The sequence below is a fragment of the Nymphalis io genome, chromosome 2, assembly GCF_905147045.1.
Source record: "Nymphalis io chromosome 2, ilAglIoxx1.1, whole genome shotgun sequence".
Taxonomy (NCBI): Eukaryota; Metazoa; Arthropoda; class Insecta; order Lepidoptera; family Nymphalidae; genus Nymphalis; species Nymphalis io.
The window spans coordinates 1,428,929-1,454,037 of record NC_065889.1 but is presented as its reverse complement, the minus strand read 5'-3'; the positions used below and the strand labels follow the sequence as shown (position 1 = coordinate 1,454,037).

Genomic DNA, 25,109 nt, shown 5'->3' with positions numbered 1-25,109 from the left:
AGTGATAATTATATTTATAGTAATAATATATAAAATAAATTTACATTATTAATTTTTATTATTTTAGTCAAATTTAAAATAGTCCCGCCCCGATTCCCACCCGACGCAAAGCTGCCCATAATGTAGGCCGCATTTCCGCGCTGTATGGCAATGGACAACCTTTGTGCCAAGTGGGACCCGGAGCGACTGTCGAATCCTCTCTCTCTAAGGCGACAGCAATTTCCCTTATTAAACTAAGGACATCCGACCCCCAACATCCCGACGTCTCGAACGCTAGTGGCACAAATAAATAATTTTTAAACAAAACACTGTTATCACATATAATAATAATTATAATTATATGTGATAACAGTCAAGCGCCAGCCTATACATTTAAAAAAATAGTGATAGTGAAAGTATAGGTGATGGAATATTTCGTGTGTCCGTAAACTAATTTTGTCAATAGTAGGAGTGGTAGGAGCATCGGAGCGTCTTTTAATTGGTGTGCATACGTTCAGTAAGCACGCGAGCCCCACGGAACAGTTTCGTGTCGCGCTCGTACTGATGTCCGTCGTGCGGGCAGGTGGAGCCGAAGGTGCGCGACCTGTACATGCGGTTCGAGCGCTCGTGCGTGTGGTCGCTGGTGGACGGCGTGGGCGGCGAGGGCAGCGCGCCGCCGCCGCCGCCCGCGCCCGCGCGCGCCGCGCCGCGCACGGCCGCGCCGCCGCCGCCGCCCGCCGCGCTCTACACCGCGCCCGACGCGCAGCTGCTGGTGGGCGTTCGATTCGCATTTCCTTTTTACATTTATCGCGCTGTCGCCCAATAAATGCACGTGTCACTTTAATATCGTTACAGATAACGTTCCTCAAAAGAATATCATCTAAACTGAACAACAACACCCAGACCGGCCCCGACGAAAACGCCGACAGTTCACATAACGCTGACGAATCCGGGTTCAGGTAATGCCGCATGGCCGCCTACGGGAACGGGTCTTGACCGACTTTTTCTACCGATGTATCTTTCACGAGTACTAAGTTCCTTTTTAAATATTTATGTGATAGTATTATTGTACATAAACGCAAAATGTGCCCTCTGTTTACGAAAGGTCACCTCTGCCATATATTTATTGTCACTGTAAACATTATATCACTGTCGACCCACTGCCGACTATGGACTCGGAGATCATCAGAGACCATTATATTATATGTATTGATATTATCACATTCACGTAGATTTTTTTATTATATTTAAGAAAAACGCGAAAGAAATGTGTAGTTTTTAATTTTATTACTAGATATGTTAAAAAGTATGAAAAAATATTTATTCAATATTGTTTTGAAGACCGTTTTATTTATAATCAAAATCACTTGTATTTCTGAATATAAATAGTATTTTATTATATAATATTTTCTTGTAAAACAAACGTATTGAAACGATTTTAAATAATTATTTCCCGCCACATGCGACAATAAAAATAGGGCTCTTAAAATTACATTTAACATTAATAATATTCTTATTTGAGTTCTCACAAGTTGATAGCAAAGGATCGATTGGTTAGATGAATTCTCAATGACTCGTATGGAAGAATAAAAGCCAAGGAAAATTGACAATGAGTAACTATTGACTATAACAGTATAATATGGAACGAATTATATTTGTGCAGTGAGCCTGTGGAGACGGAAGAGGGCCAGGCGAGGCTGACGGCGCGACTGGCGGCCGACGAACCCAACTACCGCGCGAGGCTGCACGACCTGCTGAGGAAGATGCCTGATTTCTCCACGCTCAGGTAATCATCTCTTTTACTAAAACTATATATATTTATATTGGGCAAGCACCACTGAATTTTCATGTGCTTAATTTCTAATTATAATTCATCTCGTGCTTGACGGTGAAGGAAAACATCGTGAGGAAACCTGCATGTGTCTAATTTCATTGAAATTATGTCACTTGTGTATTCTACCAACCCGCATTGGAGCAGCGTGGTGGAATGAGCTCTAAACCTTCTCCTCAACAAGGGAGAGGAGGCCTAAGCCCAGCAGTGGGACATTCACAGGCTGTTACTGTACTGTACTGTATTTAGACAGATATTATGTATTTATTTATAATTAACAATGATTGATTTCTATTCTCCCAGATCTTCACCAACTGACACGAAGGACACACTGTCAGAAAACGGGCACAGCAAGCGGGGTATCCTGAGCAAGGTGAGCAAGCCTCGTCTGCCGCGCTCCATCTCCTCGGACGAGAGGGTGGCCGAGCGCGATGAGCCCGAGGTGCTGGTCATTAAGTTGGCCAATGTTGACGAGCAGGACTATGTCGGTGAGTTGGTGCCAGTGTTACAATGTATGGAGATTTACAGAACAATACATTTTACAAATTAGATTTTGTCGATAAAGACAAAGATCTTCAGTAAATCTAAATTGTAAACAAAAAAAAAACAATTAAAACAAAAACAACAAACTATGATTGTTTAATTTTAAGTAACTAAAAATATAAAAATCCTCAATATTTTACATAAATTTATAATTTGTGATTTGTAATATATATAATATAATTTCTAAAAGAATCATTTTATGAATCGATATTGGTTTGCTATCAGGTCTGGAGCCGGAGTCCAAGGTACTGGAGTGCTACTACTGCGAGGGTGACACAGAGGTGGGAGGACCACTCGCACCCACCGGAGTCGTCGCGCCCGTGCAGAAACGGACCAGGTGCTTATCGCCATCTAGCACTCGCTTGCAGTCGTTGTTGACGTCTCGTTAAAACCCGACATGGGTATCCACTTGAGATGGAACGCGAAATCATTACCTAAGATTTTGCCATAAAATCGGGTTAATTTACCAGCGGTGAAGAAAAATATCGAACAAAACCCGCATATGTTTATCCACCAATCTGATGTTAATACCCTTGTATTGATTCTAATTTTATTTTATCTAAAACTTTAATATTTGATGTTGCATATAGTTTTGGTTTATCAATTTTGCTATGTGCGCAAGGTTCTCGGTGTCGCACGACGAAGTGTCGCTCGGGAACACATCGGACAACCTGGAGGCGGTGTCGGAGGCCGCGTCCAACCACAGCGTCACCTCCAGCCTGGAGTTGGAGACTGAGGACCAGAACGACAACCTGTCGGACATGGTGAGACATATTAATTGTACACTTGACACAGATGTAGTCCGTTTCCAAAGAAGAGTTTTATTGATGGCTCAGTTCAAAAATTTATGAAATAAAAAAAAAACCATCGTCATTTCTCAGGTGTCAGCCAACGTAAGTGGACGCGGTAGCCCGAATATATCAGGCAGGGAAACACCTTCGTCGCAAGTAACTGACGGAGATGCTGCGGGTGACGCCCAGCCAAGACGGTATACACTCAGACCTTTCTGCTATTACATGTAAAATAAACACTGTACATAATATTTATTATATTTATTTGTTCATAGTATTCAACCAAATACTCCCGTGAGTCAGGCGACCAGCGCCGCTCAGGCGAAACTACTCAAACAGACGCGAAATGATATTGAAGATAAATTCTGCAAATTCGAAATTAAGGTGGGCTTACAAATTTTTAACTTTCGATAATATATTATAAATATACCATCGTAATAAAGATAAATTATTTAATTTACCGTACGCGTTTTGTACAGAAACTTCTCGAAGGGGACGAGACGATTAGCATAATGTCGGACACGTGGAGCACCGACGTGCTCGCGTCGGACTCGGAGACCATCGGCGACTCGTGCGAGCAGACGCAGGCGGCCGCTGGACAAGGTCAGTTATGTTGACAATAGGACGGCCTCAGTCTCGTGTTTAAGTTCCAAGCCTCAGCCTGTGATCAGCAGGGAGCCAAGAGGAGGCAAGAGCCTGCTGCGTACACGCAGACACAAGCCGTGTACCCGCCGCCTGTCCCATTGCAACGGCGACAGTGGCTATTGCAATTAGATTCATTTTTCAATAATAGTCATATCTATAAAAAATACTTACATACAACATATATTGTTATAAATAAAGCAAGCAAAATTGAGCTTTCGTTAAGTAATTAAGTATGTTTATAATATATTGTAAACAGGTAATGCGAATAATACCATCGCACCGGACGTGTCGGAGACGGCCAGTGAGTCCGCCTGGAGTATGGACATGCTCGCTTCAGACAGCGACCGGAACACCGAGGTGAGAACGCTGGCTCCGATACACAGACTAGTGAAATTATTATTTACAATGATACCTTACATACTCTGTCTGTGACGCTACCCATGTAGGTCGTACTATATTAACTAATGATGACCTGTGACATAAGTGTGTGTGTGTGTGTGTGTGTGTGTGTGTGTGTGTGTGTGTGTGTGTGCGTGCGTGCGTGCGTGCGTGCGTGCGTGCGTGCGTGCGTGCGTGCGTGCGTGCGTGCGTGTGTGTGTGTGTGAAAAAAGCCGAGATGGCCCAGTGGTAAGAACGCGTGAATCTTAACCGATGATCGTGGGTTCACACCCGGCCAGCACCACTGAATTTTCATGTGCTTAATTTGTGATTATAATTCATCTCGTGCTTTACTGTGAAGGAAAACATCGTGAGGAAACCTGCATGTGTCTAATTTCAATGAAATTCTGCCACATGTGTATTCCACCAACCTGCACTGGAGCAGCGTGGTGAAATAAGCTCCAAACCTTCTCAAAAAAGGGAGAGGATGCCTTTAGCCCAGCAGTGGGACATTCACAGGCTGTTACGGCCGTGTGACAACCAAATATACAAAAGTTTATATGTAAAATCGAAAAGTAGAATTCAAGTCACAGATTCTGTAATATTAAAAACAAAGGTACACGACTTCAAAATATCTAAGCGGGCGGTTTCTGGGGGGTTAATAAAAATGCTTTGAATTGAAACGAGCGCATAAAATGATTGGGCCTACATTCATCAGGAGTCGTTTATATTTGTTTTGCTTTTTTTTTCTTTATAGAATAGGAAAGCGGACGAGCATTTGGGCCACCTGATGGTAAGTGGTCACCGACGCCCATAGACATTGGCATTGTAAGAAATGTTAACCATCGCTTACATCACCAATGCGCCACCAACCTCGGGAACTAAGATATTATGGCCCCTGTGCCTGTAATTACACCGGCTCACTCGCCCTTCAAACCGGAACACAACAATACCGAGTACTGCGGTTTTGCGGGAGAATATCCGATGAGGGGGTGGGACCTACCCTCACGGACGAGCTCGCACAAAGCTCTACCACCATTATTTTTAATAATTGAATATGTACCATAAGCGAGGCGTGTGCGTGCAGGTGGACACGGACGACTGCGTGTCGGTGGCGGCGCGCTCCGACACGTCGTGGCCGCGCCGCGCCTCGCAGCACGACGCGCGACCGGTACGCGCGGACGACCTGCATACTCACTCGCCTCCAGCTATTCAAATATCTACTAAATCTATCAAATACCTTCCCAGTAAAGCACTATCATGAATTCGTTGTCTAAGAAAGTACTGATTTATGGCACTTTGGATACATTCGAAGTGGACCAGTTGATAGGACACGAATATCTTAAGCCTTAACTAAAGTTTAAATTAAAGCGAGATTAATCATAGTTAAATAAAACTTGATATACGACTTGCTAAATCTCAAGGCTCACTGAATTTCCCGATGACGTCGGTAATACGTGTTCGTTTTTTATATACACTCATAAAACATTTATATTATATATTGAAAAATATTGTAGGATTATATTCAAAAACTGTTTGTTCCAATTATTCGTTCATTTATAAAATTTAAATGATTTATTTATATTATCTTAGAATGGTAATGCGAAACAAGCTGACGTAGGCAGCCCTCGCCACACATCGCGGTCGAATCTTCCAAACAGGTGAATACGACACCATTTTATAATAACACTTTATTTAGTATAAAATTTTCATTAGATTAAATACTATCGTATATATATAACAAACATACATGTAACAAGTCTGTTTATCAAAATACAGAAGCGGCGGCTACCTGAGCGCCACGGCCGCCCTGTGCCGCGGCGGGGAGCTGGACCTGCTGGCGCACCACGCGCACCGCCCGCACCACGCGCAGTACCCCATCGAGAACCGCAGGAGCATCCTCGTCAACGGGTACCCGGTACGGATCCCGCTGTATCTTTCATTCATTCAATTTGACATTTTTTATTAAAAATAATATTGATAATTTGTAATCGACACGAAAAAATACCAAATATTGAAACATTTAATTTCAAAAACGGTTAGAGACATTTATTTTCTCAAAAGTTGTACATTTAAATCACTTACAGAGAAAATTACAAAACAATTCGTATAAAAATTAAATTGAATAGGCTTATGTAGTAATACGGTGAGTTTTACAATAACCTATTAATATCAGTACAGTGCAAACAAGTGTGGATGTTTTGTGATGTGAAGTAGGGTAGTCTAGTAAAATATATAGTGCGAAATATAGCCAATGCCGAAGCCAGAAAATGCCGAGATAGCCTAGTGGTTAGAACGCGTGAATCTTAATCGATGATCGTGGGTTCAAGTCCGAGCAAGCACCACTGAATTTTCATGTGCTTAATTTGTGTTTATAATTCACGAGATGAATTATAAACACAAATTAAGCACATGAGCTTGACGGTGAAGGAAAACATCCTGAGGAAACCTGCATGTGTCTAATTTCATCGAAATTCTGCCACATATGTATTCTATCAATCTGCATTGGAGCAGCGTTGTGGAATAAACTCCAAGACTTCTCCTCAAAAGGGAGAGGAGGCCTTAGGCCAGCAGTGGGACATTAACAGGCTGTTACTGTTATAGTGTATATTTGGATGCAGGTGATGACTTGCTACGCGTCGGCGCCCGAGAGCCCGAGCACGGCGGCGGCGCTGCCCAGCGACATCTTCGACTACGTGCCGCAGCACACGTACGCTCGTAGCTGAATTTAGTCTATCACCAAACTTCACTCGAATTCACTTTATTTTTGAATATTATGTGAAACATCATTTATTGCATTATTTTGATTTATATTATCAATGTATCTGGTTATTTCAAACTGTTTTCATTTAAAATATATTCGTAGAAATCTACCAAATGCATTCACATTAATAGAGACTGGCAACATTTACAAAAATATTTTGGGTCTCTACGTGGACATATTTACAAATTTATTTATTTTAATAAACAATTACTACAGCTCCGTTACGGAATAATTTATATAAAGCTATTGAAATATATCATATACTTATTTTTTTAATAAATATTTCTTTGTAGTTTGTTTTTAAAGTGCTCGTAAATATCCGGTCGCGTAGACAAATTGAGTTATTAAAATCTAAATACTTGAATACACTTTTCACAAGTTTATTTTTTTAGTACGAATATTCCTTCCGAATCAACGGCGGAGGGAACGGTTGGCAGCGAAGTCCCCAACACTATATCCGGCGGAGGCTCCGATGCCACCAGCCAGTGGGTGGATGATAGCTTCCCCACTAAGTACATGCCTTCATCGTCCAAAGCCTACGACGACAATGATCTTATGGACAGGTAATCCTGCCTAAATAATCTTTAGGTGTATATACCCTTTTGGCGAGCCGGTTGGCGTGGTTGGTAGATACTTGCCTTTCATGCCGAAGGTTGTGGGTTCGATTCCCACCCAGGACAAACATTTGTGTGCATGAACATGTCTGTTTGTGCTGAGTCTGGGTGTAATTATCTATATAAGTATGTATTTACAAAAGAAAAGTAGTATATGTAGTATATCAGTTGTCTGGTTTCCATAGCACAAGCTCTGCTTACTTTGGTATAAGATAGCCGTGTGTGATGATTAATGTCCCAGGATATTATTATTATTATTACTTTTCTGGAAAAACTCATGAGTTATTTTATCATGATTGTAAATACTTTGCATTGTGTTACTTGTGTGAAGAACAAGTACAAGAGACAAAACATTAGAGTCGTTTGAGAGAGAGTATTTTATACTTATTGCAATGCCAGTTTCTATGAACATAGGAGACCACTCATCGTCTTCTTTTTTTTAAACTTGTGTAATTTAAAAAAAAAACTTTAAATTATCTATACTCGGTTATTTCAAAAACAATTTGAAATAAGCAACAATATTCCAGTAGACCGTATAAATATAGGCTAAATAAAAATATAAAAAAAATTCTTAATAAATAACTTATTCTTACTGACATATTTATATATATTTATATATACCTTCTCCTCAAAAAGGGAAGAGGAGGCCTTAGCCCAGCAGTGGGACATTTACAGGCATATTTACATGTCCTACATATGTCTTACATTCAATTTATCTGTTTATAGATCACTAAACTCAAGCGAGAGCTCGTTCAATGCTCTCTCCGTGTCGCAATACGACAGACGGTTTGACAGCGGCGTCGAGACCGACCGACCGGAAGCAGAATCTCGATCCGCGATATCCGACCTCATGACTCGAATGAATTCCGCCACGATATCCACTAGCAACCTCGTCAACAACATAACATCCAGGATAGTGAAGTCGGAGCTACGTACGAGTATAGTGAATATAAGTTCGTCCAGGATGGACAAGAAGCGAGATCCGAATAACATATCGCTCAGTACACTCTCCGTGAACAGCGGGGAGACGACCGCGTCCGACAAGAGCTCGAGCCAGGACGTGAACTCGGAAAATGTGACGGAGCGCCGGATAAGTCCTCCACTGGCGAAGACGGCGTCCACTGGCGCCATACCGAAGAGCATCAGCTTTGACGCCACAGCGGAGAAGTCGCAGCGGTGAGTTACAAAGAAAATATTCCTTAAGTTGTACTGAATAAGAATCAAAGTTGTAATAAAACCGTTTATACCGATTACAATGTAAATAAATGATTGCTCCATAGAAGGCGCATAGTGGGTGAAGATGGACTAGTCGGTAACTTGGACGAGTTGAAGAATAACGTGAAGCGCTCTGGTGGCAACCTCTTCCACAAGATCAAGATGTTCCGTCACAAGGGCAGATCGCACCATCAAGGAGGTAACGTCATATCTTATATATTTAACACTTACATTCACTGATATGATTAATGAAACGCACGAAAGCTCTGAGATCAGTAAGCACAGATATACCTCGTTACAGACATAAAGGTGTCCGAGGAGGAGGAGGTGTTGGGGGAGGGCGAGAGCTCGGAGGAGATTCTGGCCAGGTACCGGCGCGTGGGCGACTGCGCGCCGCGCCGGCCCTCGCGCCACGAGCTCAGCGACGCGCACGCGCACGACGCCGACCGGTACGACGATATAGAAATATTTTTACTCAGTTTCCCGTCGATCTTTCTTCGTAAACCTTTATATAAGGGCTGTGTAAAATTTGTAGTGATATTCACACTGAAATCAGTTTTATTTTCTAGGAGCGAAGGCGTAGTAGATCTGAACGATCCGGAGGTGTTCAACAGTATGAAGCGGCGCCTGCGCGTCGTGCTCTCCAGCACGGACTTTCATTCTGTCGAATATGTGCCAAACGTGAGTTAATATTGGTATACACAGTAACACATCTGAGCATATATTTTAACGACTGTCAGATTTATTCGAACGTTCAGATTGAAAATAGTCGCATACAATATTGGATCTTTAAGAGATATCAAAGTCGAATATAATCGAACGGTATCGTATCATTCCGGACTCGGCTTCCAGGAGGCTGGAATAATGCGAAATGTACGTTTAGCACGCTGTACACGTGTGTTACTGTCCCGCGGCAGCGCTGCACGAGCGCGTCGCTGGCGGAGTGGGTGCGCGCGGGCGGCGGCGCGGAGGCGGCGGCGGCGGCGCGCGCGCTGGCGGCGGCCGGGGCGCGCGCCGCCCGCCTCGCCGCCGCGCTGCGCGCCGACCTCGCCGCGCGCCGCCCCTACGCCGCCTACCTCGCCTCCTGCCGCGCCGCGCTGGCGCACGCGCTGCACGACCTGCACGAGTCGGTACCCTCCCGAGCTGTCGCGTGCGGACCCCGCCGACCGATACGCCTCACGGGCTGCCTTTGTCCGCAGTCAAATCAAGCTGGTGCGCTGGGAGTGCTCGTGCTGCGCGCGCGCGGCGGCGGCGGCGCGCGTGCTGGAGCAGCTGGAGCGCGGGCCCGCCCTGCGCCGCCTGGCCGCGCACCACTCGCACGCGCACGCCCTGCTCAACGGTGATTGCACGATGTTTTCGTACTTTTTTACTACTACTGAGCAGATTCCGATGGTTGGATGAGTAAAATAAATACCCAACTTTGACCTTGAATTGAAATGACATCATCGGTCGAGTTTAAAAATAAACTATAGGATTTATTATGAAATGAAAAATTTTGTTATGAATTTCGGCAAAGTTGCTATCGGAACTTTGGAACTCAAAGTAGATATATTAATCAAGATCTCTGTAACGCATAATAAAGCAGAGATGTTATTATATTACATATCGCGTGAAATTCGTAAGTCTAAGGTTAACATTCATTATTTATTTGACCTAAAATAAATCTGCAATTGCGGATCCAGGTGGCGAACTGATGGACGAACGAGCGACGAGACTGACGGCCAGCATCAAGACGATCACCGCTGAGGTCAAATCGGATCCCTCGTGGGAAGGTAAACCTAACGTGAATGACAAGCAATGAATTCATTAGGAGATTTCAATTAAAAAATACAATATTTCAGGAGCGACGTCGACGATCCTGGAGAGTGCTGAAATAACAGTGGAACGAGCCGTGTTCTCGCGACTGTACCTGCACGTACTCTTTCCTAACGGAGACGGAGATATCGCACGAGATCAGTCAGTATTCCTTTAATATTAGTTAATAACAATTAAATTATTACGTAGCTTAGAACCTAAGAAAAATGGATCTTTTTCTTTTGGTTCTGGTTCATATTATGGATAATTAAATTTTATTTTTATTTTCGTTTATTAATCTACATATTTATGGTCTGGTATTCATTGTATAATCAGTGGTTTTTTGATTATGCGTAATTTCCGAGTTAATAGGAAATGCCCATGTGAAACCTATATGTGATAACCTATGTGAAAGCCTTTGTTTTACATTAAACGAGAAATTTTAATTGCCATCATGTTTATTACGGAGTATGTGAAAAAAAAAAATCTTTCAATTAATTGAAAAAATGAAATATATCCTTTCTTATGTTACTCTCACTGGTTTCGTTGAAGAAAATACCGACTACCGACTACAAATAATATTATTTTAGTAATTTAATCAAAGTGTTTTCATAACTGAGTTGTTAGTATAAAGTTTTTCGCCTCCCTTGGGCCAGAGTGCTGAGCGAGCACATCCGCCGCCTGGGCGCCAGCGCGAGCGGCGCGCGCGTGGGGCTGGCGGCGCGCCACGCGTGGGCCGCGCCCTTCGCGCACGCGCAGCTGCAGCTGCGGCACCTGCCCGTCTACCGCGCGCCCCGCGACAAGGTGCGGCTGCTAACCTACACGGCCTCGTTCATCCCAATGCTTTTAATTTGATATTTTCTTGTTGGACGACGCTATCGACGGGTCGAATTCTTTTTGAATGTTACATTATTGTCAGTAGACAGAAAAATGTAAATATGGCTTTGTTTCATATGAGTTATATATATCTTACTCCCTCCTCGTGCTTCACATTTATATACTCATACTTATCGTAGCAGTATATAATCGATCCGTGCCGGCAGGTGTCGTGCGTGCTCCGCTGCGTGCGCTCGCTAGCGGCCACGCTGGCGCTGACGGACGGCACGCCCCCCGCGGCGGACGACATCACGCCCGCTCTCGTGCTGGTCATCATCAAGGTGCGCGACGCTCTTTATATCAGTACTTCGCGCGTAACTAATTTATATGTTACAATCGTGACTGACAATACTTATATTAAAATTATACAAAAGTACTTTCATGAGCACTACGTTCGCAGAGACTCTGCTTAATATGTAATATGTAAACGCTACACGTAGATGATGGTTATCTATGTTTACATAAAAATTTTCAGATTAGCTGATCTTTGTAGTTACAGCTCCACTGCTTACGACCCTAATGGTCGTAAGGCTAAACCGCTTATAAAAGTGGTGTCTAACACAGAGAGCATTATCAAACCCAAAAAAATGCGTGAAACTAGCCCATTCAAACATATAAAAATCCAGCATTACATTATAACCTTAACCCAGGTGAACCCGCCATCGCTGCTGTCGACGCTGGAGCTGGTGAACGCGCTGGGCGGATCAGTCCTGACGGGCGAGGCGCTGTACTGGTGGACGCAGTTCTGCGCCGCCGTCGCCTACATCAAGACCATGGACTACCCCGCCCCCGCCCCCTCCGCTCCCGACTCCTAGCCCGAGCGGGCGCTGGTACGTACATATATAGTACGACATATAAAAAGGCAAACAGCTCACCAGATAAAACGTGGTCACCACCCTTACCATGATGCGAGCACTATAGTGTTCAAGTTCCGTCATAACTAATTAAAAATTCGAAAAAAGAAAACATATATTATACGTGAAATTTTAATTATAATTATATAATTATAATTAAAATTTCAGTTATATATATATATATAACTAAACATAGTTACGTAGTGTGTGACAATAAAAATATTTCTTTCTCTTTCGATTTCATAACTAATTAAAAATTCGAAAAAAGAAAACATATATTATACGTGAAATTTTAATTATAATTATATAATTATAATTAAAATTTCAGTTATATATATATATAACTAAACATAGTTACGTAGTGTGTGACAATAAAAATATTTCTTTCTCTCAATCTAGATTGACATTGAACCTTTCGATTTCAATCTATACAATAAATGTTTGACTAAAAATTATATTTAGTGTGAAACTTTGATTTTGTATCATATTATCAAATAGTCGGTGATGGTCCTGCGCATCCTTAATAAACAAGTATACATAAATGAAACTATATTTAAAGACTATATTTTGCTATTTCATGTTTTTGTGTACCTTCTGTTAAGTTGTAATTTTTCCTCGTTATAAAAATTAAAAGTTATATTAATTTTCAGAAATCAGCGCGAATCCTCGAAATGGTATTGCACCGCGGCGTCTCACGCGGTAACCGTAGAAACACAATTTAAATAAAAGTTTTAATAAATATATAATAATCTAAAAACATCTGCTACTTAATCATTCTTATTGAAATATATCATGTGTATAATAATAATATTATGTATTTTTCAATGGAACTTGTACAAAATATTAAAAATTAAAAACCTTTAAAATTAAATTTTGCTTTCGATCCGAATTTCAGTTCGAATCTCTGAGCGTTACCTCGATGCTCTTAAGTCTCGTTACATATAAACTAAAAATGTATACTTTAATGTTATAGTAATTACAATACCAATAATACTTTGTACAATTTCTTGTTGAAAAAGACTATTAACAAAGTAAAATACTAAGAATAGTATCAACATTCTTAATATATTATACAAATAATCATCCCGAGGCTACTTGTGTCCCATTGATAAGCTGTTCTGAATTGATGGTTGCAACTTTAATAGTTGGCAATAAGTGTTTGGAACTGTTTGCAATTGTTGAGAAAGTAACCAACATTTACACGACATTGTATAAAACAATATTTTGCTAATTTCGCTTTTTTGAAAATGCAATTCAATAATTTGTAGCAAGAAATCTATCCATTTTTAATAGGTAATATTAAAAATGTAACAACTAAACTGTAATCCGAATGTTTTTAAATTTTTGCATTTAATCATCGTACATACTATATATCAAGCACTCAATGCTGGTTACTTATATTTTTTTTATCTATATTTAGTGAACTTGAGCTTGACACAACACATTGCTTACATTCAAGAAAAATAAATCTTTGCCTTTATAATCTTTTTTATATAGCATGGGTATTTGATAGCGTTAACGGTTGGAATATGATGTTAACGGTTGAAATTTCTAGAAATGTCTGTAATTATTACTTCGAATGAAAAAGAACGATATTAAATATATAATCAAGATAATTTATAAGGAAAAAAAACAGTACCTTTTTCCATAATTTCGTCTTCGTCTATTTTTATTCAAACTATAGAACCAGCCAGTCTTAAAAACACAACCATTCCAATTCACGCAACAATTAATATGTCTGTATTATATTTAGGTCTTCTAAGTGTGATTTTTCTGTTTCTTAGTTCTAATTAAAATTATCAAATGTCGTCGCCCCATGCTATGTGAAATATAATAAAGAGTTTGGCTCGAGCCTCATTTAAAATGAAATATCTATTGGAATTATGATCTTTTACTTCCGCGTGTACTGCATTACACAATATTTTTTAATTAAAAGGAGAATGTCCTTCTCAAACCCTTTTTTCAAACTAGAAATATACCGATAAGTGTCATTCCTCCCAAGTATTCTATATATATGTAAATTATATATTTTCTCATGTTTGATATATAAAAATTATCCCAAAATATGTGTAAGTTAATTAACTGTCGTTCGTAAGTTGATATTATTAAAAATTTTATTTATTTTATATACTTTGCTCATGTTCTTACATGTATTTACTTATTTTTATAGGACCTTTAGAAATTATATAGGCTTGAAAACTCGTGTATTTATCTAACATGTAACTTTTAAGCCGTTATTATATAATATATTATTATATATATATATCATTATATCATATTTATCTTACTATGTAAATTAGTTGGCACTATGTAAATTTCCCATAAACTCGGTTTCTTAAACTACGGTATACGACTACGGTATAATTTGAAGTTATCATATAACGATATTATCGATTAAAAATAACATTATTCCTAAAAAAGTATTTCCTTCTTCGCATTGAAACTGAGAATATTAAGATTTGTTTATTTTATAAACTGAACAATGTAACCTCTGAACTTATAATTCTTCATTCATATGATCGGTACATACTTATTATCAGACTTGGGCAAATTATAATCAGATTAACGATTAAAATAGCATAAATCACAATTACAGATTAAATTTGATTGACTCCGAAGATGACGTGCTGGGATGCTCTGGGGCACTTATTTAACCCACCCATTGTGACTACTTTCGTTATGCTGCAATCGTGATTGATGATTGTCATCGTTAATCATTAATCAGATTGCATTTTGCCCAGGTCTGTTTGCTATATATCTAGTGTAATCTGTGTAAGTCAGTGTCGTCTTGCCAGAGGGCGCTTTTTATACTTTACAAATACCGAGTTTTAAAACTCATTTCGTATTTTTAAAGAAAATTTAATATACGTGATTAGTATATTGTGTGTAGTTCTGTGCTTAAGTCTGGTATTCAAAAATATCTTTAAATTATGTAATGAATTCGTCTTAACATTTAGGGCCTTTCAACATCGTCTGTGATTCTAGGTTTGACTATTAGGTAAATACTCGAGGGAATGTATTTTTGGATGGGTCTTGTGTAGTGACGGCTGAAAATATGATATGTACTATTTTTGAGTTTTGTAAAAGTTTTCGATGTAGTTATTTTTAACGAAAGTTTTTTATGTAAATACGTAAGTTCTTCAGCACTAATGACATCTGATGTTTCCAGATTAAATATATAATTAAATGTGTAACATTAAAGTTCTACTCAGGAAAAAAATAGCACTAAGAGGAATAAATTTTTTTTTATTGTTTTGTGTTTGAAAGTTGATTTGTGTATGCGAGCATAATATCTCAATTAATAATAATGTTACAATTAATTTTGTTTTAAAGTCGTTACGTCCGAACAACGAAGTCTCAATATAATTTAGATTAAATCCTATCTTGGACTTAAAACGCAAGCAACAAAAACGGTTTTACAAATAAATGTATGTGAGTAGTCAACGTGTAGACATAGATTTAACGGCACTAGTTTCGTTCGCACTCACGATAAACATAAATTATATTAATTCATTGTATTACTTGTAATTAAAAGCTCATATTTCATAATTAGATGTATCTATTCTTATTGATTTAGCTTTTTTTTTAATTTAAAAACTACAATAAAAACACTAAATCTCGACGATATTTTGGTTATTTATAATATTGGTTGGCAATCAAAGGACACTGACGGCTACCTCTTGTATCAAACTGACAACGGCGTCTGCACGCGACGACGTAACCGTAACAGCCTGTGAATGTCCCACTGCTGGGCTAAAGGCCTCCTCTTCTTTTTTGAGGAGAAGGTTTGGAGCTTATTCCACCACGCAGCTCCAGTGCGGGCTGGTGTATAATGTTAGATACTAGTAAATTAGGGCTTCATCTTATAAACTGTGCCTTTACGTTGTCATCGTTGCTTTCTATTATGAAAGTTATTATAATAAATTGTCTTTAAAGATTTCTTAATAAAATATTGTTCAATATTAATTATCAACCGCATTTTGGTTATATATTTCACTAAAATGCCTCTTTATTATTTCTCCTTCCTTTCTTAAAATTATTAATTAATAAATTTAATCTTTTTAATGATAATTATGTAAAGTAAATAATGTCATTAACATAAATATTTAAATTGTGAAGCAGTTGCGTCGAATAACTAAATTGAATCGAAAGAGCACTTATTTTTAAATTATATTAACATATATAATGAATGCTGTGTGATACTTTTGCTGCTAATATATTAGTGTTAAATTCATGTTTACGATTTATTGTATTTAGTTTATAACTTAGGCTGGCTTTACATATGCCTATATTCAGTTCACTAACTTCAACCCTATGCTACTGTATGAACTTGTAAACTGAATTTAGCCAAGTGTATGCCAGAATCTGTGCTTATTGCAAAATGGTGTTTAGTCAATTTATGATAAAAGTGTAAAAAATATACTAGCAACCGTATTTCTATCTAGTACTAACTCATATTTATTCACTATTTATCTTGCCTAGAATATAAATTAGACAGCAAGTGTATAGCTAACATATTTTTAAAAGCAGTTAATATGTAATCAGAGTAATTAAATATATTTAGCAATAAATAAGTCTCGTTTTATTTCCTTTCCTTCCTCATCGAATAGTATTTTTGATATATATTTTAACTAATTAAATCTTGCAACTGAAATTGACACCAACTGGCCGAGCATCAATTTTGCAGACGCTTTGTGCTGGAGACAACACATTAGTATAGTAGTATATTATTCGTTTCAGAACATTACAATTGCATGAATTAAATAGTTTGTTATTCATTTATTTAAATTTTATGAGAAGCAAACAAGTTATGTTAACAACAATCTTAACTACATTGTACATAAATGGAACATTAACCAATGAAGTTTTTTCAAAAGGTTATTTTAAACGTAAATCTTACCTTAATTACTGTTTGTATTGATATTTATGATTAATACTAATGTAGGCTTTTTCATCAACATGTTTGGGAATGAAGCTATTTATATTACATAAATAAAACAAAATTAGTATTTCTCAATTGACATTTATCAATATCAAGAGCGACCGGCTCATATCAAAGAAACTATTGCCGGTAATTAAATGACTGGAACAGATTTAAATCCAACTTATACTATATTTGTCTACAAGTCAGATTTCTATAAATTAAAAAAGTGGACGCCCATAGGCGTCTCAAGAGTTTCCCAACTATTTCATTATTATTATATTTTAATAAAACTACATAATGGCTGCATTTTAATTATTTAATAATTATTTCATGATGTACTAAGTTAAGTTCATTTATTATTTTGTAGTAGATTTATTATACTAATACAGTATTAAGTTGGTACATAAATCATCACGTCGTTTATTACCTACGCTTAATTTGTGAGTTGCAAAGAAATCCAAATTAAGACTAACTTCATAATACTGAAATTACACATAAGGAAATTAATCAAATGTTTTAATCAAGATAAAACTATGTTACTGTATGATGTTATCTCCCAATTCAAATATCGAAAATGCGAAATTAAGTATGAAGCCACTAAAAATAAATTATGTAACCGTTGTCAATTTAAAAAAAAAAACTACTAAGATAGTTACTAAGACAAGACACTATATTTATAGAACAAATTCTCATTAAAGAATACTAAGCGTCTTACATTAAAAAAGTTTCAGCGCCTCGCCTCCAATCGGGCAAAAATCTAACCAAGAATTAAATGCAAATAGAGAAAGAGAGCGAACGTCTGCTTGCTGAAGTATGGCGGCAAGGCGGTACAAAACATACAAATTTGCTTGGACGGCAATGAATGAACTTCTACAAAAAAATTCTACTTATTCACTTAAATAGATATTTATGTTGGTGTGCGTACGTAACTGTTCAACAGCATTATTTTATTAAGTATTGATATTTTTAAAATTTTTTAATCTCTACTTCTTCATTCGTTATTCTAAAGTAATCTTATCACTCAAATACCAGTAGCAAATAAAGACCAAAAATCCACTAAAAAACGAGAACGTCTCGCGAGTACCGAGGGGTTTGCCGTTGTTGCCGCTGCCGCGTTCGGGACCGCACTTCTCAGTTCTAAATGGTCGCGTCCCATTTAGATCGCGCCAAGATTAAACACAAAACTTTAAATCCGATACTTTTAAAAAAAATAATTATTGTACTTATTTATAAATATGAAATTGAGTCTTAAGAAGTTTGGTTAAAATAAAAAACAAGTTTGGCATACACAACTTTATTGTGTACTTGATTTTTGCATTTTTGTAAATTTACACTTATGAGCAACACCACTACCCAGCAGCACTGAAACAAGAGAAAAGATCATTTTATCTCGATACAACTTCTACTATTTAAGAATATAATCATAGGATATAATCAGTTAGAGTGTAACGTCACGGCATTCAGCAGTAGCAAATAAATTGTATTTACATCATTTCATTTTTAGAAAATACTTACAATGATACATATATACATCTATATATAACTGAGGTCTGAATGAGATTAACAAAACAATGACAATTCAAAACACTTGTAAAATTTACTTGAATATATAAATGCATTTGATGTGATTTGGATGCAATATTTATAAAATCAGTATATTATGCTGTATAAAAGAATAAGTTATAATTTGTATTCAAAACTGTTTCTTGCAATTGCAAATATTGCAAATGAGTACTATGAAGTAAACCGAGTTTAGCACAGTGGAGTTTTTATTTATTGACTTTAGTTACCTTTTTAGTCATTATAATGCTGAACAAACATGAAATTTGACTAAGAAAATGCCATAATACAATAAACTAATAAGCTTTATTAAGAATATTTATACAATTATTTTTTTTATCTAAATATTTACCTTATCACAATGAAGTAGATTTATGACCGAGGTCTTTCCTTCTTTTCTTTGTACAGCGCTAGGAGTGAAACGTTGGCCACCTTCACCACCTAAATATTAAATTAACATAAATATTTAAGTCAATGAAGAACTTGCTTATCAGAGTATCTCTCCGAGACACTATACATATCTTTAAATTCTAAAAGCGTCATCATGTCACACAGATAGATTGGCTTAAAGAATTTAAGCTAATAAATTATTATCAAGCAAATTTTCACATTAATTTGTATTAAATCTTTTATTTACTGCACTCACACTGCACTCTTTTATAAATAATTGTTTAAGCAACATTTGGGCCATATAGATCATTACATAAATGCAACAGTTAGCATTAAGTGATTATGGCTTGATTATCACTTAATAAATAAAGATCAAAATATAAAAAAAACAACTTATGTATTAAACATTGTTGCAGGATTCTCAATAAATATCATGATACACAAGTTGACGTGTTTATTACACATGAATTAATACACCATAGGAAACTGAAAACTAACCTTAAACCTAACTCCGGGAATGTCACCAACGGCGTGACCCTTACGACCGAATCCTGCTACTAGCACTTCATCGTTCTCCTCAATGTGGTTCAAACAACCGTCACGAGGGACGAACGCGGTCACCTTCTTGCCGTTTTTGATAAGCTGAACACGCACACACTTCCGGATGGCAGAGTTAGGTTGCTTAGCTTCTACGCCACTGTGAAATTTTAATTAAAGTCACGACAACTAAAAATAAAAACTTAGGTTATGCATATATGTATTACGGTAGCATACCGCTAGTATGTCTGTGTAAATAAAGCTGGTGGTAAACAAACCACGTAAATTTTCAAAATAAAATAACGGTATTAAATATGCTGCGTAAACACATGCTTGCTTCCCCACATGAAGTTCATTGACCCACATGTAGCGCCGAGCTTCGAAACTGTATGATCGATGAGATGCGATGCAGCCGCTCGCAGTATTATCCTGTGATTGTAGCACTAACACATTCACAGGAATAAAACCGCGCGCGGACACAACGCTAAGTGACCAATTCCCAGAAGACTGCTCCGCCGACGCCCGACACACTTTCTTGCACGTACACACGCACTGATTGCTTATACACTTCATTAACATTCTTTGCACTATACTGCACACTTTCCATGTAACAATCTTCCAACGAACACAAATTTCATGCACATTACGAGTGAAACTGAAACGTACTTTATACTTACACTTTCTCCAGGACGATGCCCTTAGCGTGAGATGCACCACCGAAAGGGTTAGCCTTCCATCTCGTGCCCATGTGGGCTTTTTTGTATTCCTTGTCTGCCCATCGCTGCTCACGGCGATGGTTCACGTGCTTACGCGCCGTGCGTATACCACGGGGCTTACCTGAAATTTTAAATCACCGGATAACACTTATGTTTATACAGAACACTGAAATCGATACACTACACTATGTACAGGATGTTATGAATTGCAAAAGTTTTATTGTACCTTATAACCATCATCGCCTAAGGGAGATGGAAAAGGATTTATTTATACACCACGAGAAAAACATGTCTGCGCCATGGCCGACACCTATGCATGGAGATATGACACAGTATAATTTGGGTTTTTCAAAGAATTTTTTGCATTTCATCACTTTCACATAGCTGGGAATAAATCTACACTTATCAAGCACGAGATGTTACAAAAGTAACTCAAGAACTTTAATTATTTGACACAAAACTACTCCTTACCCATAAGGATAGCACGACACCAATCGGCTACGGATCGGAAAAGAAATAATATCTGGCCAACCAATGCCTCCAAATCAACAAGACTGCCAAACGCAGAAAAAAAATTAAATGTTGCCAGTTGTATGACGTCTATAATAATAATATAAGCTGTTGTTTTGTATGAACTTACAGACTACAGTTATATTATTCTCTGACAAATAAATCTACATAAAATCTAAAATACTCAATTAAAAGTAAAAAAATAAACTGCACTTCTTGCTTACAAAAGTATAAAATTAACATAAAAGCATAATGTAAGCTCGGGATACTGTGTCAATAGTGCTGCTTTAGCAACTTTCCATCTGAAGATTAAAAATTAAACTAATTTTTGTCATCACTAAAATTTACAAAAATGTACCATTATATTTTGAAGCAACAATTATTAACTTGATAAATAAGTTATTGAATAAAATATTAAAACAAATTTCTTATTCAATATTATATTTACTTTTCTTAACTTTTGGAAAAAAATTCATACTCTTGTCAATAATTATGTAAATTCCAAATGAGTAATGCTTTATTTCATGTAGTCGTGAAATTTTGTTATTTAATTCTTATTTTATGTGTAAATGTTTTAAAGAGATTAATGTAGTTCTAGTTCTATTTCAATAATTTGTTCTCAAATATGTATTTAAAACAGTCACTAATCTAAAATAAAATAAATTAAGTTAATTTTAATAAATATATAAATTAAAATCGTATTTCGCATTTTTACAGAACAATTTTTAGTTCATTATTCGGAGTTTGAACCTATCTACTGTGTAGTGTATACACATTTAAATGTCAATCAAACGTTGTGGTTATATACTCTGTAAAGTCAAATGTCAATTTTCACGATGACAATTAATAACTTGTCACACGGAATCGGAGTCTATGTTTTGTGTGGAATTTGAATACCCTAAGCTTTATTTATACCGGTGAATTTTCGCGAAAGTTATGTTAAGTGAATTAATACTAAAATATTAATAAATTCTAAATTCCGCAGAAACAAAACACATAATTTAGAAATGAATATCGGTAGAAAGGATGGTGGACCGGGCTATGTTGGTATTCAGTTCTGCCAAGAATGCAACAACATGCTTTACCCGCGGGAAGATAAAAACAACAAAGTTCTCATGTATGCTTGCAGAAATTGCGATTATAAACAATTAGCGGACTCAAATTGCGTATACGTAAACAAAATTATGCACGAAGTAGACGAACTGACGCATATAAATCCTGACGTAGTGAGCGATCCCACTCTACCCCGTACTAAGGACCATATGTGTCCAAAATGCAATCACAGAGAAGCAGTCTTCTTCCAAGGACAAACGAGACGAGCTGAAGAAGAAATGAGGCTCTACTATGTATGTACCAGTTGTAAACATAGATGGACTGAGTAAATGCCATTTCCTTGTTTAATAAATCAGAGTAATCATACATATTAAGATATCTTGATAAATTATACTTATCCATATATAAAGTGTACAGCATCAAATATATGTCCTATGTGATATGTTTTAGAATAAAAAGATTTTGAACTTTCTGTACTACAAATGCAGCAATTTGGTAATATAGGAGTATTTTTGAAATAAAAGACCACAATTTGATTTGATAGTTTTATTTAACTAAAATATTGCCAAGCCACATATCTAAGTATAACAATTAACAATTCACAGCCGTATATTAATTAATAATAAAATTGAACATCGCTACAAATGACACAATATTTCTCTCTGGTTTCATATGTCTATATAACAACCAATTTCTATGTTAAGTTTACTTCTAGTGACATTCTTCCAAAATCACAACACTATCTCTATATTAAAAAAAAATCATAATATATAAGCCTGATCTAATAACTGTTGCCATAAATAACTACAGAATACTTTAAAAACAATTGCTCTTGGATGATTTGACAAATAATGTATTGCATCCTGCTATATTGTTTCATTATTATTACTTTTAAATAAAATTAAAGAAAAAAAAAGATAAGTCAGGTCTTCGAACTAAATGCAATGTTAAAAGTTATGTCAATATCATAATTATAAAAATTGAAATTTACAAAAATGCAACACTTAAAGCTACAAAATTCTAAGTTAACATTTAAAGTTGTTTTTTTTTTCACTTTGAGCTTGATGATAAAATACATATAATTTGTGTTGAATAATAATTTTCATACCTCTGACACACTCAAATTATAGCTTTAAAGTGAAATATAAAAACTCATGCTCTTATATTTAATCTGTAACAAAGTTAAAAAAAAATATTGTGAAATTGTTTTTTACAGTAATAAAATGTATTAAAATAATAATCATAATTCTATTGCAAAAGAATATTGCCATTATTTTGATTTAACAATATAATATTGTAACATAAGGGTCTTTTATTTATTATATCATTAATTACAAGCAAGTCTAATTATTTTTAGCTATCTAGAAGCTCTAATTTATATTTATAGTGAAATTCTAGTAAGGATGAGTCTAGCTATATTATTGCAAGTAAGGAAAAATAACCTATTCTTTATATTCATTGTTTTGAAAGTGGGGCGAAAAAGTTACATACTGTTATAATGCTATGCTTAATTAAACAAAATACAATAATTTTATTCTTATAATTTACTAAGCAACAATTTGTCTATATTTATTCTTATATTATATTTCGATGTTTGAATAACTGAGCCTGTTTACATACTATTTTGTTTAATCTATAGACTACATAATATATACTTTTGCAGAAACTTATTATAATTGCACTTTCAGCAGAATTGCTTAAAACATAAGCTGAATTTTGATTCTCTCTTTGAGTCTACTTTGCCATAATTATATTAAATTATAATCTATCTCTTTTATCAATTAAGTAGATAGATATTTTTTATTTTATTTTTTATATTCGCCGGGAGGGCAAATGACTCTACTCCACCTGATGGTAAGTGGTAGTAGAGTCCAAACGCGACGACGGCCAGTACAGACGGGAAAAACGTTCTGCACTAGCCGCCTTCGCCTTGCCGGCCCGCAAGATGCCTCTTCACGCCTCGTTTGAAGGGTTGAACCCGGGTTGTAAGAGGAGGAGTTAGGCGGTGACATCGAGAACCAGCTCGCGTGGACTTAAGAAGGAAGGGGGAGGCAGGAATTAGAGAGAATAATTCCTCAAAGCACTCGCCGTGATACAGTCGATAGAAAGCGCTCAGTGCTGCTATCTCACGACGCAATTGTAAAGGTTCAAGGGTGTTTGTGACCTTTACGTCGCCAATAATGCGTACGGCACGTCGCTGCAACCGGTCCAAGGCCTCAAGTAGGTACTTAGCGGAGCCATCCCAAAGGTGCGAGCAATATTCCACGCAAGACCGTACCTGTGTTTTGTACAGCAGGCACAGTTGTTGTGGCGTGAAAAAGCGCCGCACCTTGTTCAGAACTCCGAGTTTCCGTGAAGCTGTTTTTATAACAGCCTCGATGTAAATATGTAGTGTGTTTGTTTTTAGAAGATGTTTGTAATGGTTATTGTTGTAATATCTATTTCTAGTTCCGATTAGACAATTACCACTATTATACTACATATCAATTACTACATTGGTTGTGACAATTTTTTTACCATATTTTTCATGACCGTAAATTCTTTAAAAAAAACTTGAGAATGAAGGTAACTTATTACATAGCTATTTATGTAACACCAACAAAAAGTACTTATTGTCTATTTACATTACAAACCTATTATATTTATGCTAAAAACTCTTTTCATTATGTATATGAATACAAAATATGTCATTATAATTCATGAAATTCAGTAACTAAAAATTTTCAACCAATATTCCGTATTGAAGTTCCAATATACCTCTTCTACAGACTTTACAGCTATCTTAGGCTATGTTTATAATATTCTGAAAATTTAGAGTTTCGCATAATCGCTTTCAGTGCAGCCTAGGTATTATAGTCATATGAAATTTATTGTTGTCATAATGAAAAGAGTTTTGTTAAGGACATTAAGAAGATTATAGATATAAAGCTCATTTAATATTGCATTGTAAACGTAACAAGTGTACAGGAAAACTACGATAACAGTTGAGGAAGCCCGGGATTACAAATAACAGGGAAGAGCGAATTATGTACCCACAACCCGGTAATTTACATTAAGGTTTTCCTAAAACATCTAATTGAGCTAATTAGGTACTTAAAAGTCGAAATATTTTATCAGTATTAATAATATACTAAT

The 25,109-nt window shown here is 36.7% G+C and overlaps 3 protein-coding genes across 4 annotated transcripts in view; 2 read left to right on the top strand and 1 right to left on the bottom strand.

Moving 5' to 3' along the window:
* The window catches only part of LOC126777036 (receptor-mediated endocytosis protein 6 homolog), a 30,042-nt gene extending 13,192 nt beyond the window's left edge, over window positions 1–16,850 (top strand). The window contains exons 6-32 of one of the 2 annotated variants that reach the window (XM_050499879.1): window positions 563–751; window positions 835–938; window positions 1,643–1,765; window positions 2,114–2,298; window positions 2,579–2,690; window positions 2,976–3,117; window positions 3,235–3,341; window positions 3,420–3,528; window positions 3,624–3,747; window positions 4,046–4,146; window positions 5,255–5,338; window positions 5,761–5,828; window positions 5,947–6,085; window positions 6,789–6,877; window positions 7,324–7,494; window positions 8,272–8,721; window positions 8,826–8,959; window positions 9,062–9,209; window positions 9,330–9,441; window positions 9,678–9,886; window positions 9,960–10,099; window positions 10,443–10,532; window positions 10,602–10,716; window positions 11,211–11,358; window positions 11,598–11,711; window positions 12,081–12,260; window positions 12,935–16,850. In XM_050499879.1, the coding sequence (XP_050355836.1) occupies window positions 563–751; window positions 835–938; window positions 1,643–1,765; window positions 2,114–2,298; window positions 2,579–2,690; window positions 2,976–3,117; window positions 3,235–3,341; window positions 3,420–3,528; window positions 3,624–3,747; window positions 4,046–4,146; window positions 5,255–5,338; window positions 5,761–5,828; window positions 5,947–6,085; window positions 6,789–6,877; window positions 7,324–7,494; window positions 8,272–8,721; window positions 8,826–8,959; window positions 9,062–9,209; window positions 9,330–9,441; window positions 9,678–9,886; window positions 9,960–10,099; window positions 10,443–10,532; window positions 10,602–10,716; window positions 11,211–11,358; window positions 11,598–11,711; window positions 12,081–12,245 (3,672 nt within the window). In that variant the 3' untranslated portion in view covers window positions 12,246–12,260; window positions 12,935–16,850. Of the gene's footprint in view, window positions 1–562; window positions 752–834; window positions 939–1,642; window positions 1,766–2,113; window positions 2,299–2,578; window positions 2,691–2,975; window positions 3,118–3,234; window positions 3,342–3,419; window positions 3,529–3,623; window positions 3,748–4,045; window positions 4,147–5,254; window positions 5,339–5,760; window positions 5,829–5,946; window positions 6,086–6,788; window positions 6,878–7,323; window positions 7,495–8,271; window positions 8,722–8,825; window positions 8,960–9,061; window positions 9,210–9,329; window positions 9,442–9,677; window positions 9,887–9,959; window positions 10,100–10,442; window positions 10,533–10,601; window positions 10,717–11,210; window positions 11,359–11,597; window positions 11,712–12,080; window positions 12,261–12,934 lie in introns of those variants that run through there. The other variant, XM_050499888.1, reaches the window with a different exon arrangement.
* Window positions 16,851–18,486: 1,636 nt separating this feature from the next.
* On the bottom strand, window positions 18,487–21,014 carry LOC126777799 (40S ribosomal protein S23). Its single transcript, XM_050500936.1, has 5 exons — window positions 20,883–21,014; window positions 20,373–20,532; window positions 19,657–19,855; window positions 19,121–19,209; window positions 18,487–18,570 (listed from the first exon to the last, which is right to left on the bottom strand). Exons 1-4 carry the CDS (start codon window positions 20,884–20,886, stop codon window positions 19,141–19,143), a joined length of 432 nt encoding a protein of 143 aa, XP_050356893.1. The 5' UTR covers window positions 20,887–21,014; the 3' UTR covers window positions 18,487–18,570; window positions 19,121–19,140.
* A 747-nt stretch (window positions 21,015–21,761) lies between these two features.
* Window positions 21,762–22,510, top strand: LOC126777813 (DNA-directed RNA polymerase II subunit RPB9). Its single transcript, XM_050500960.1, has one exon. The coding sequence runs from the start codon at window positions 21,929–21,931 to the stop codon at window positions 22,301–22,303; it is 375 nt and encodes a 124-aa protein (XP_050356917.1). The 5' UTR covers window positions 21,762–21,928; the 3' UTR covers window positions 22,304–22,510.
* Window positions 22,511–25,109: the final 2,599 nt, after the last annotated feature.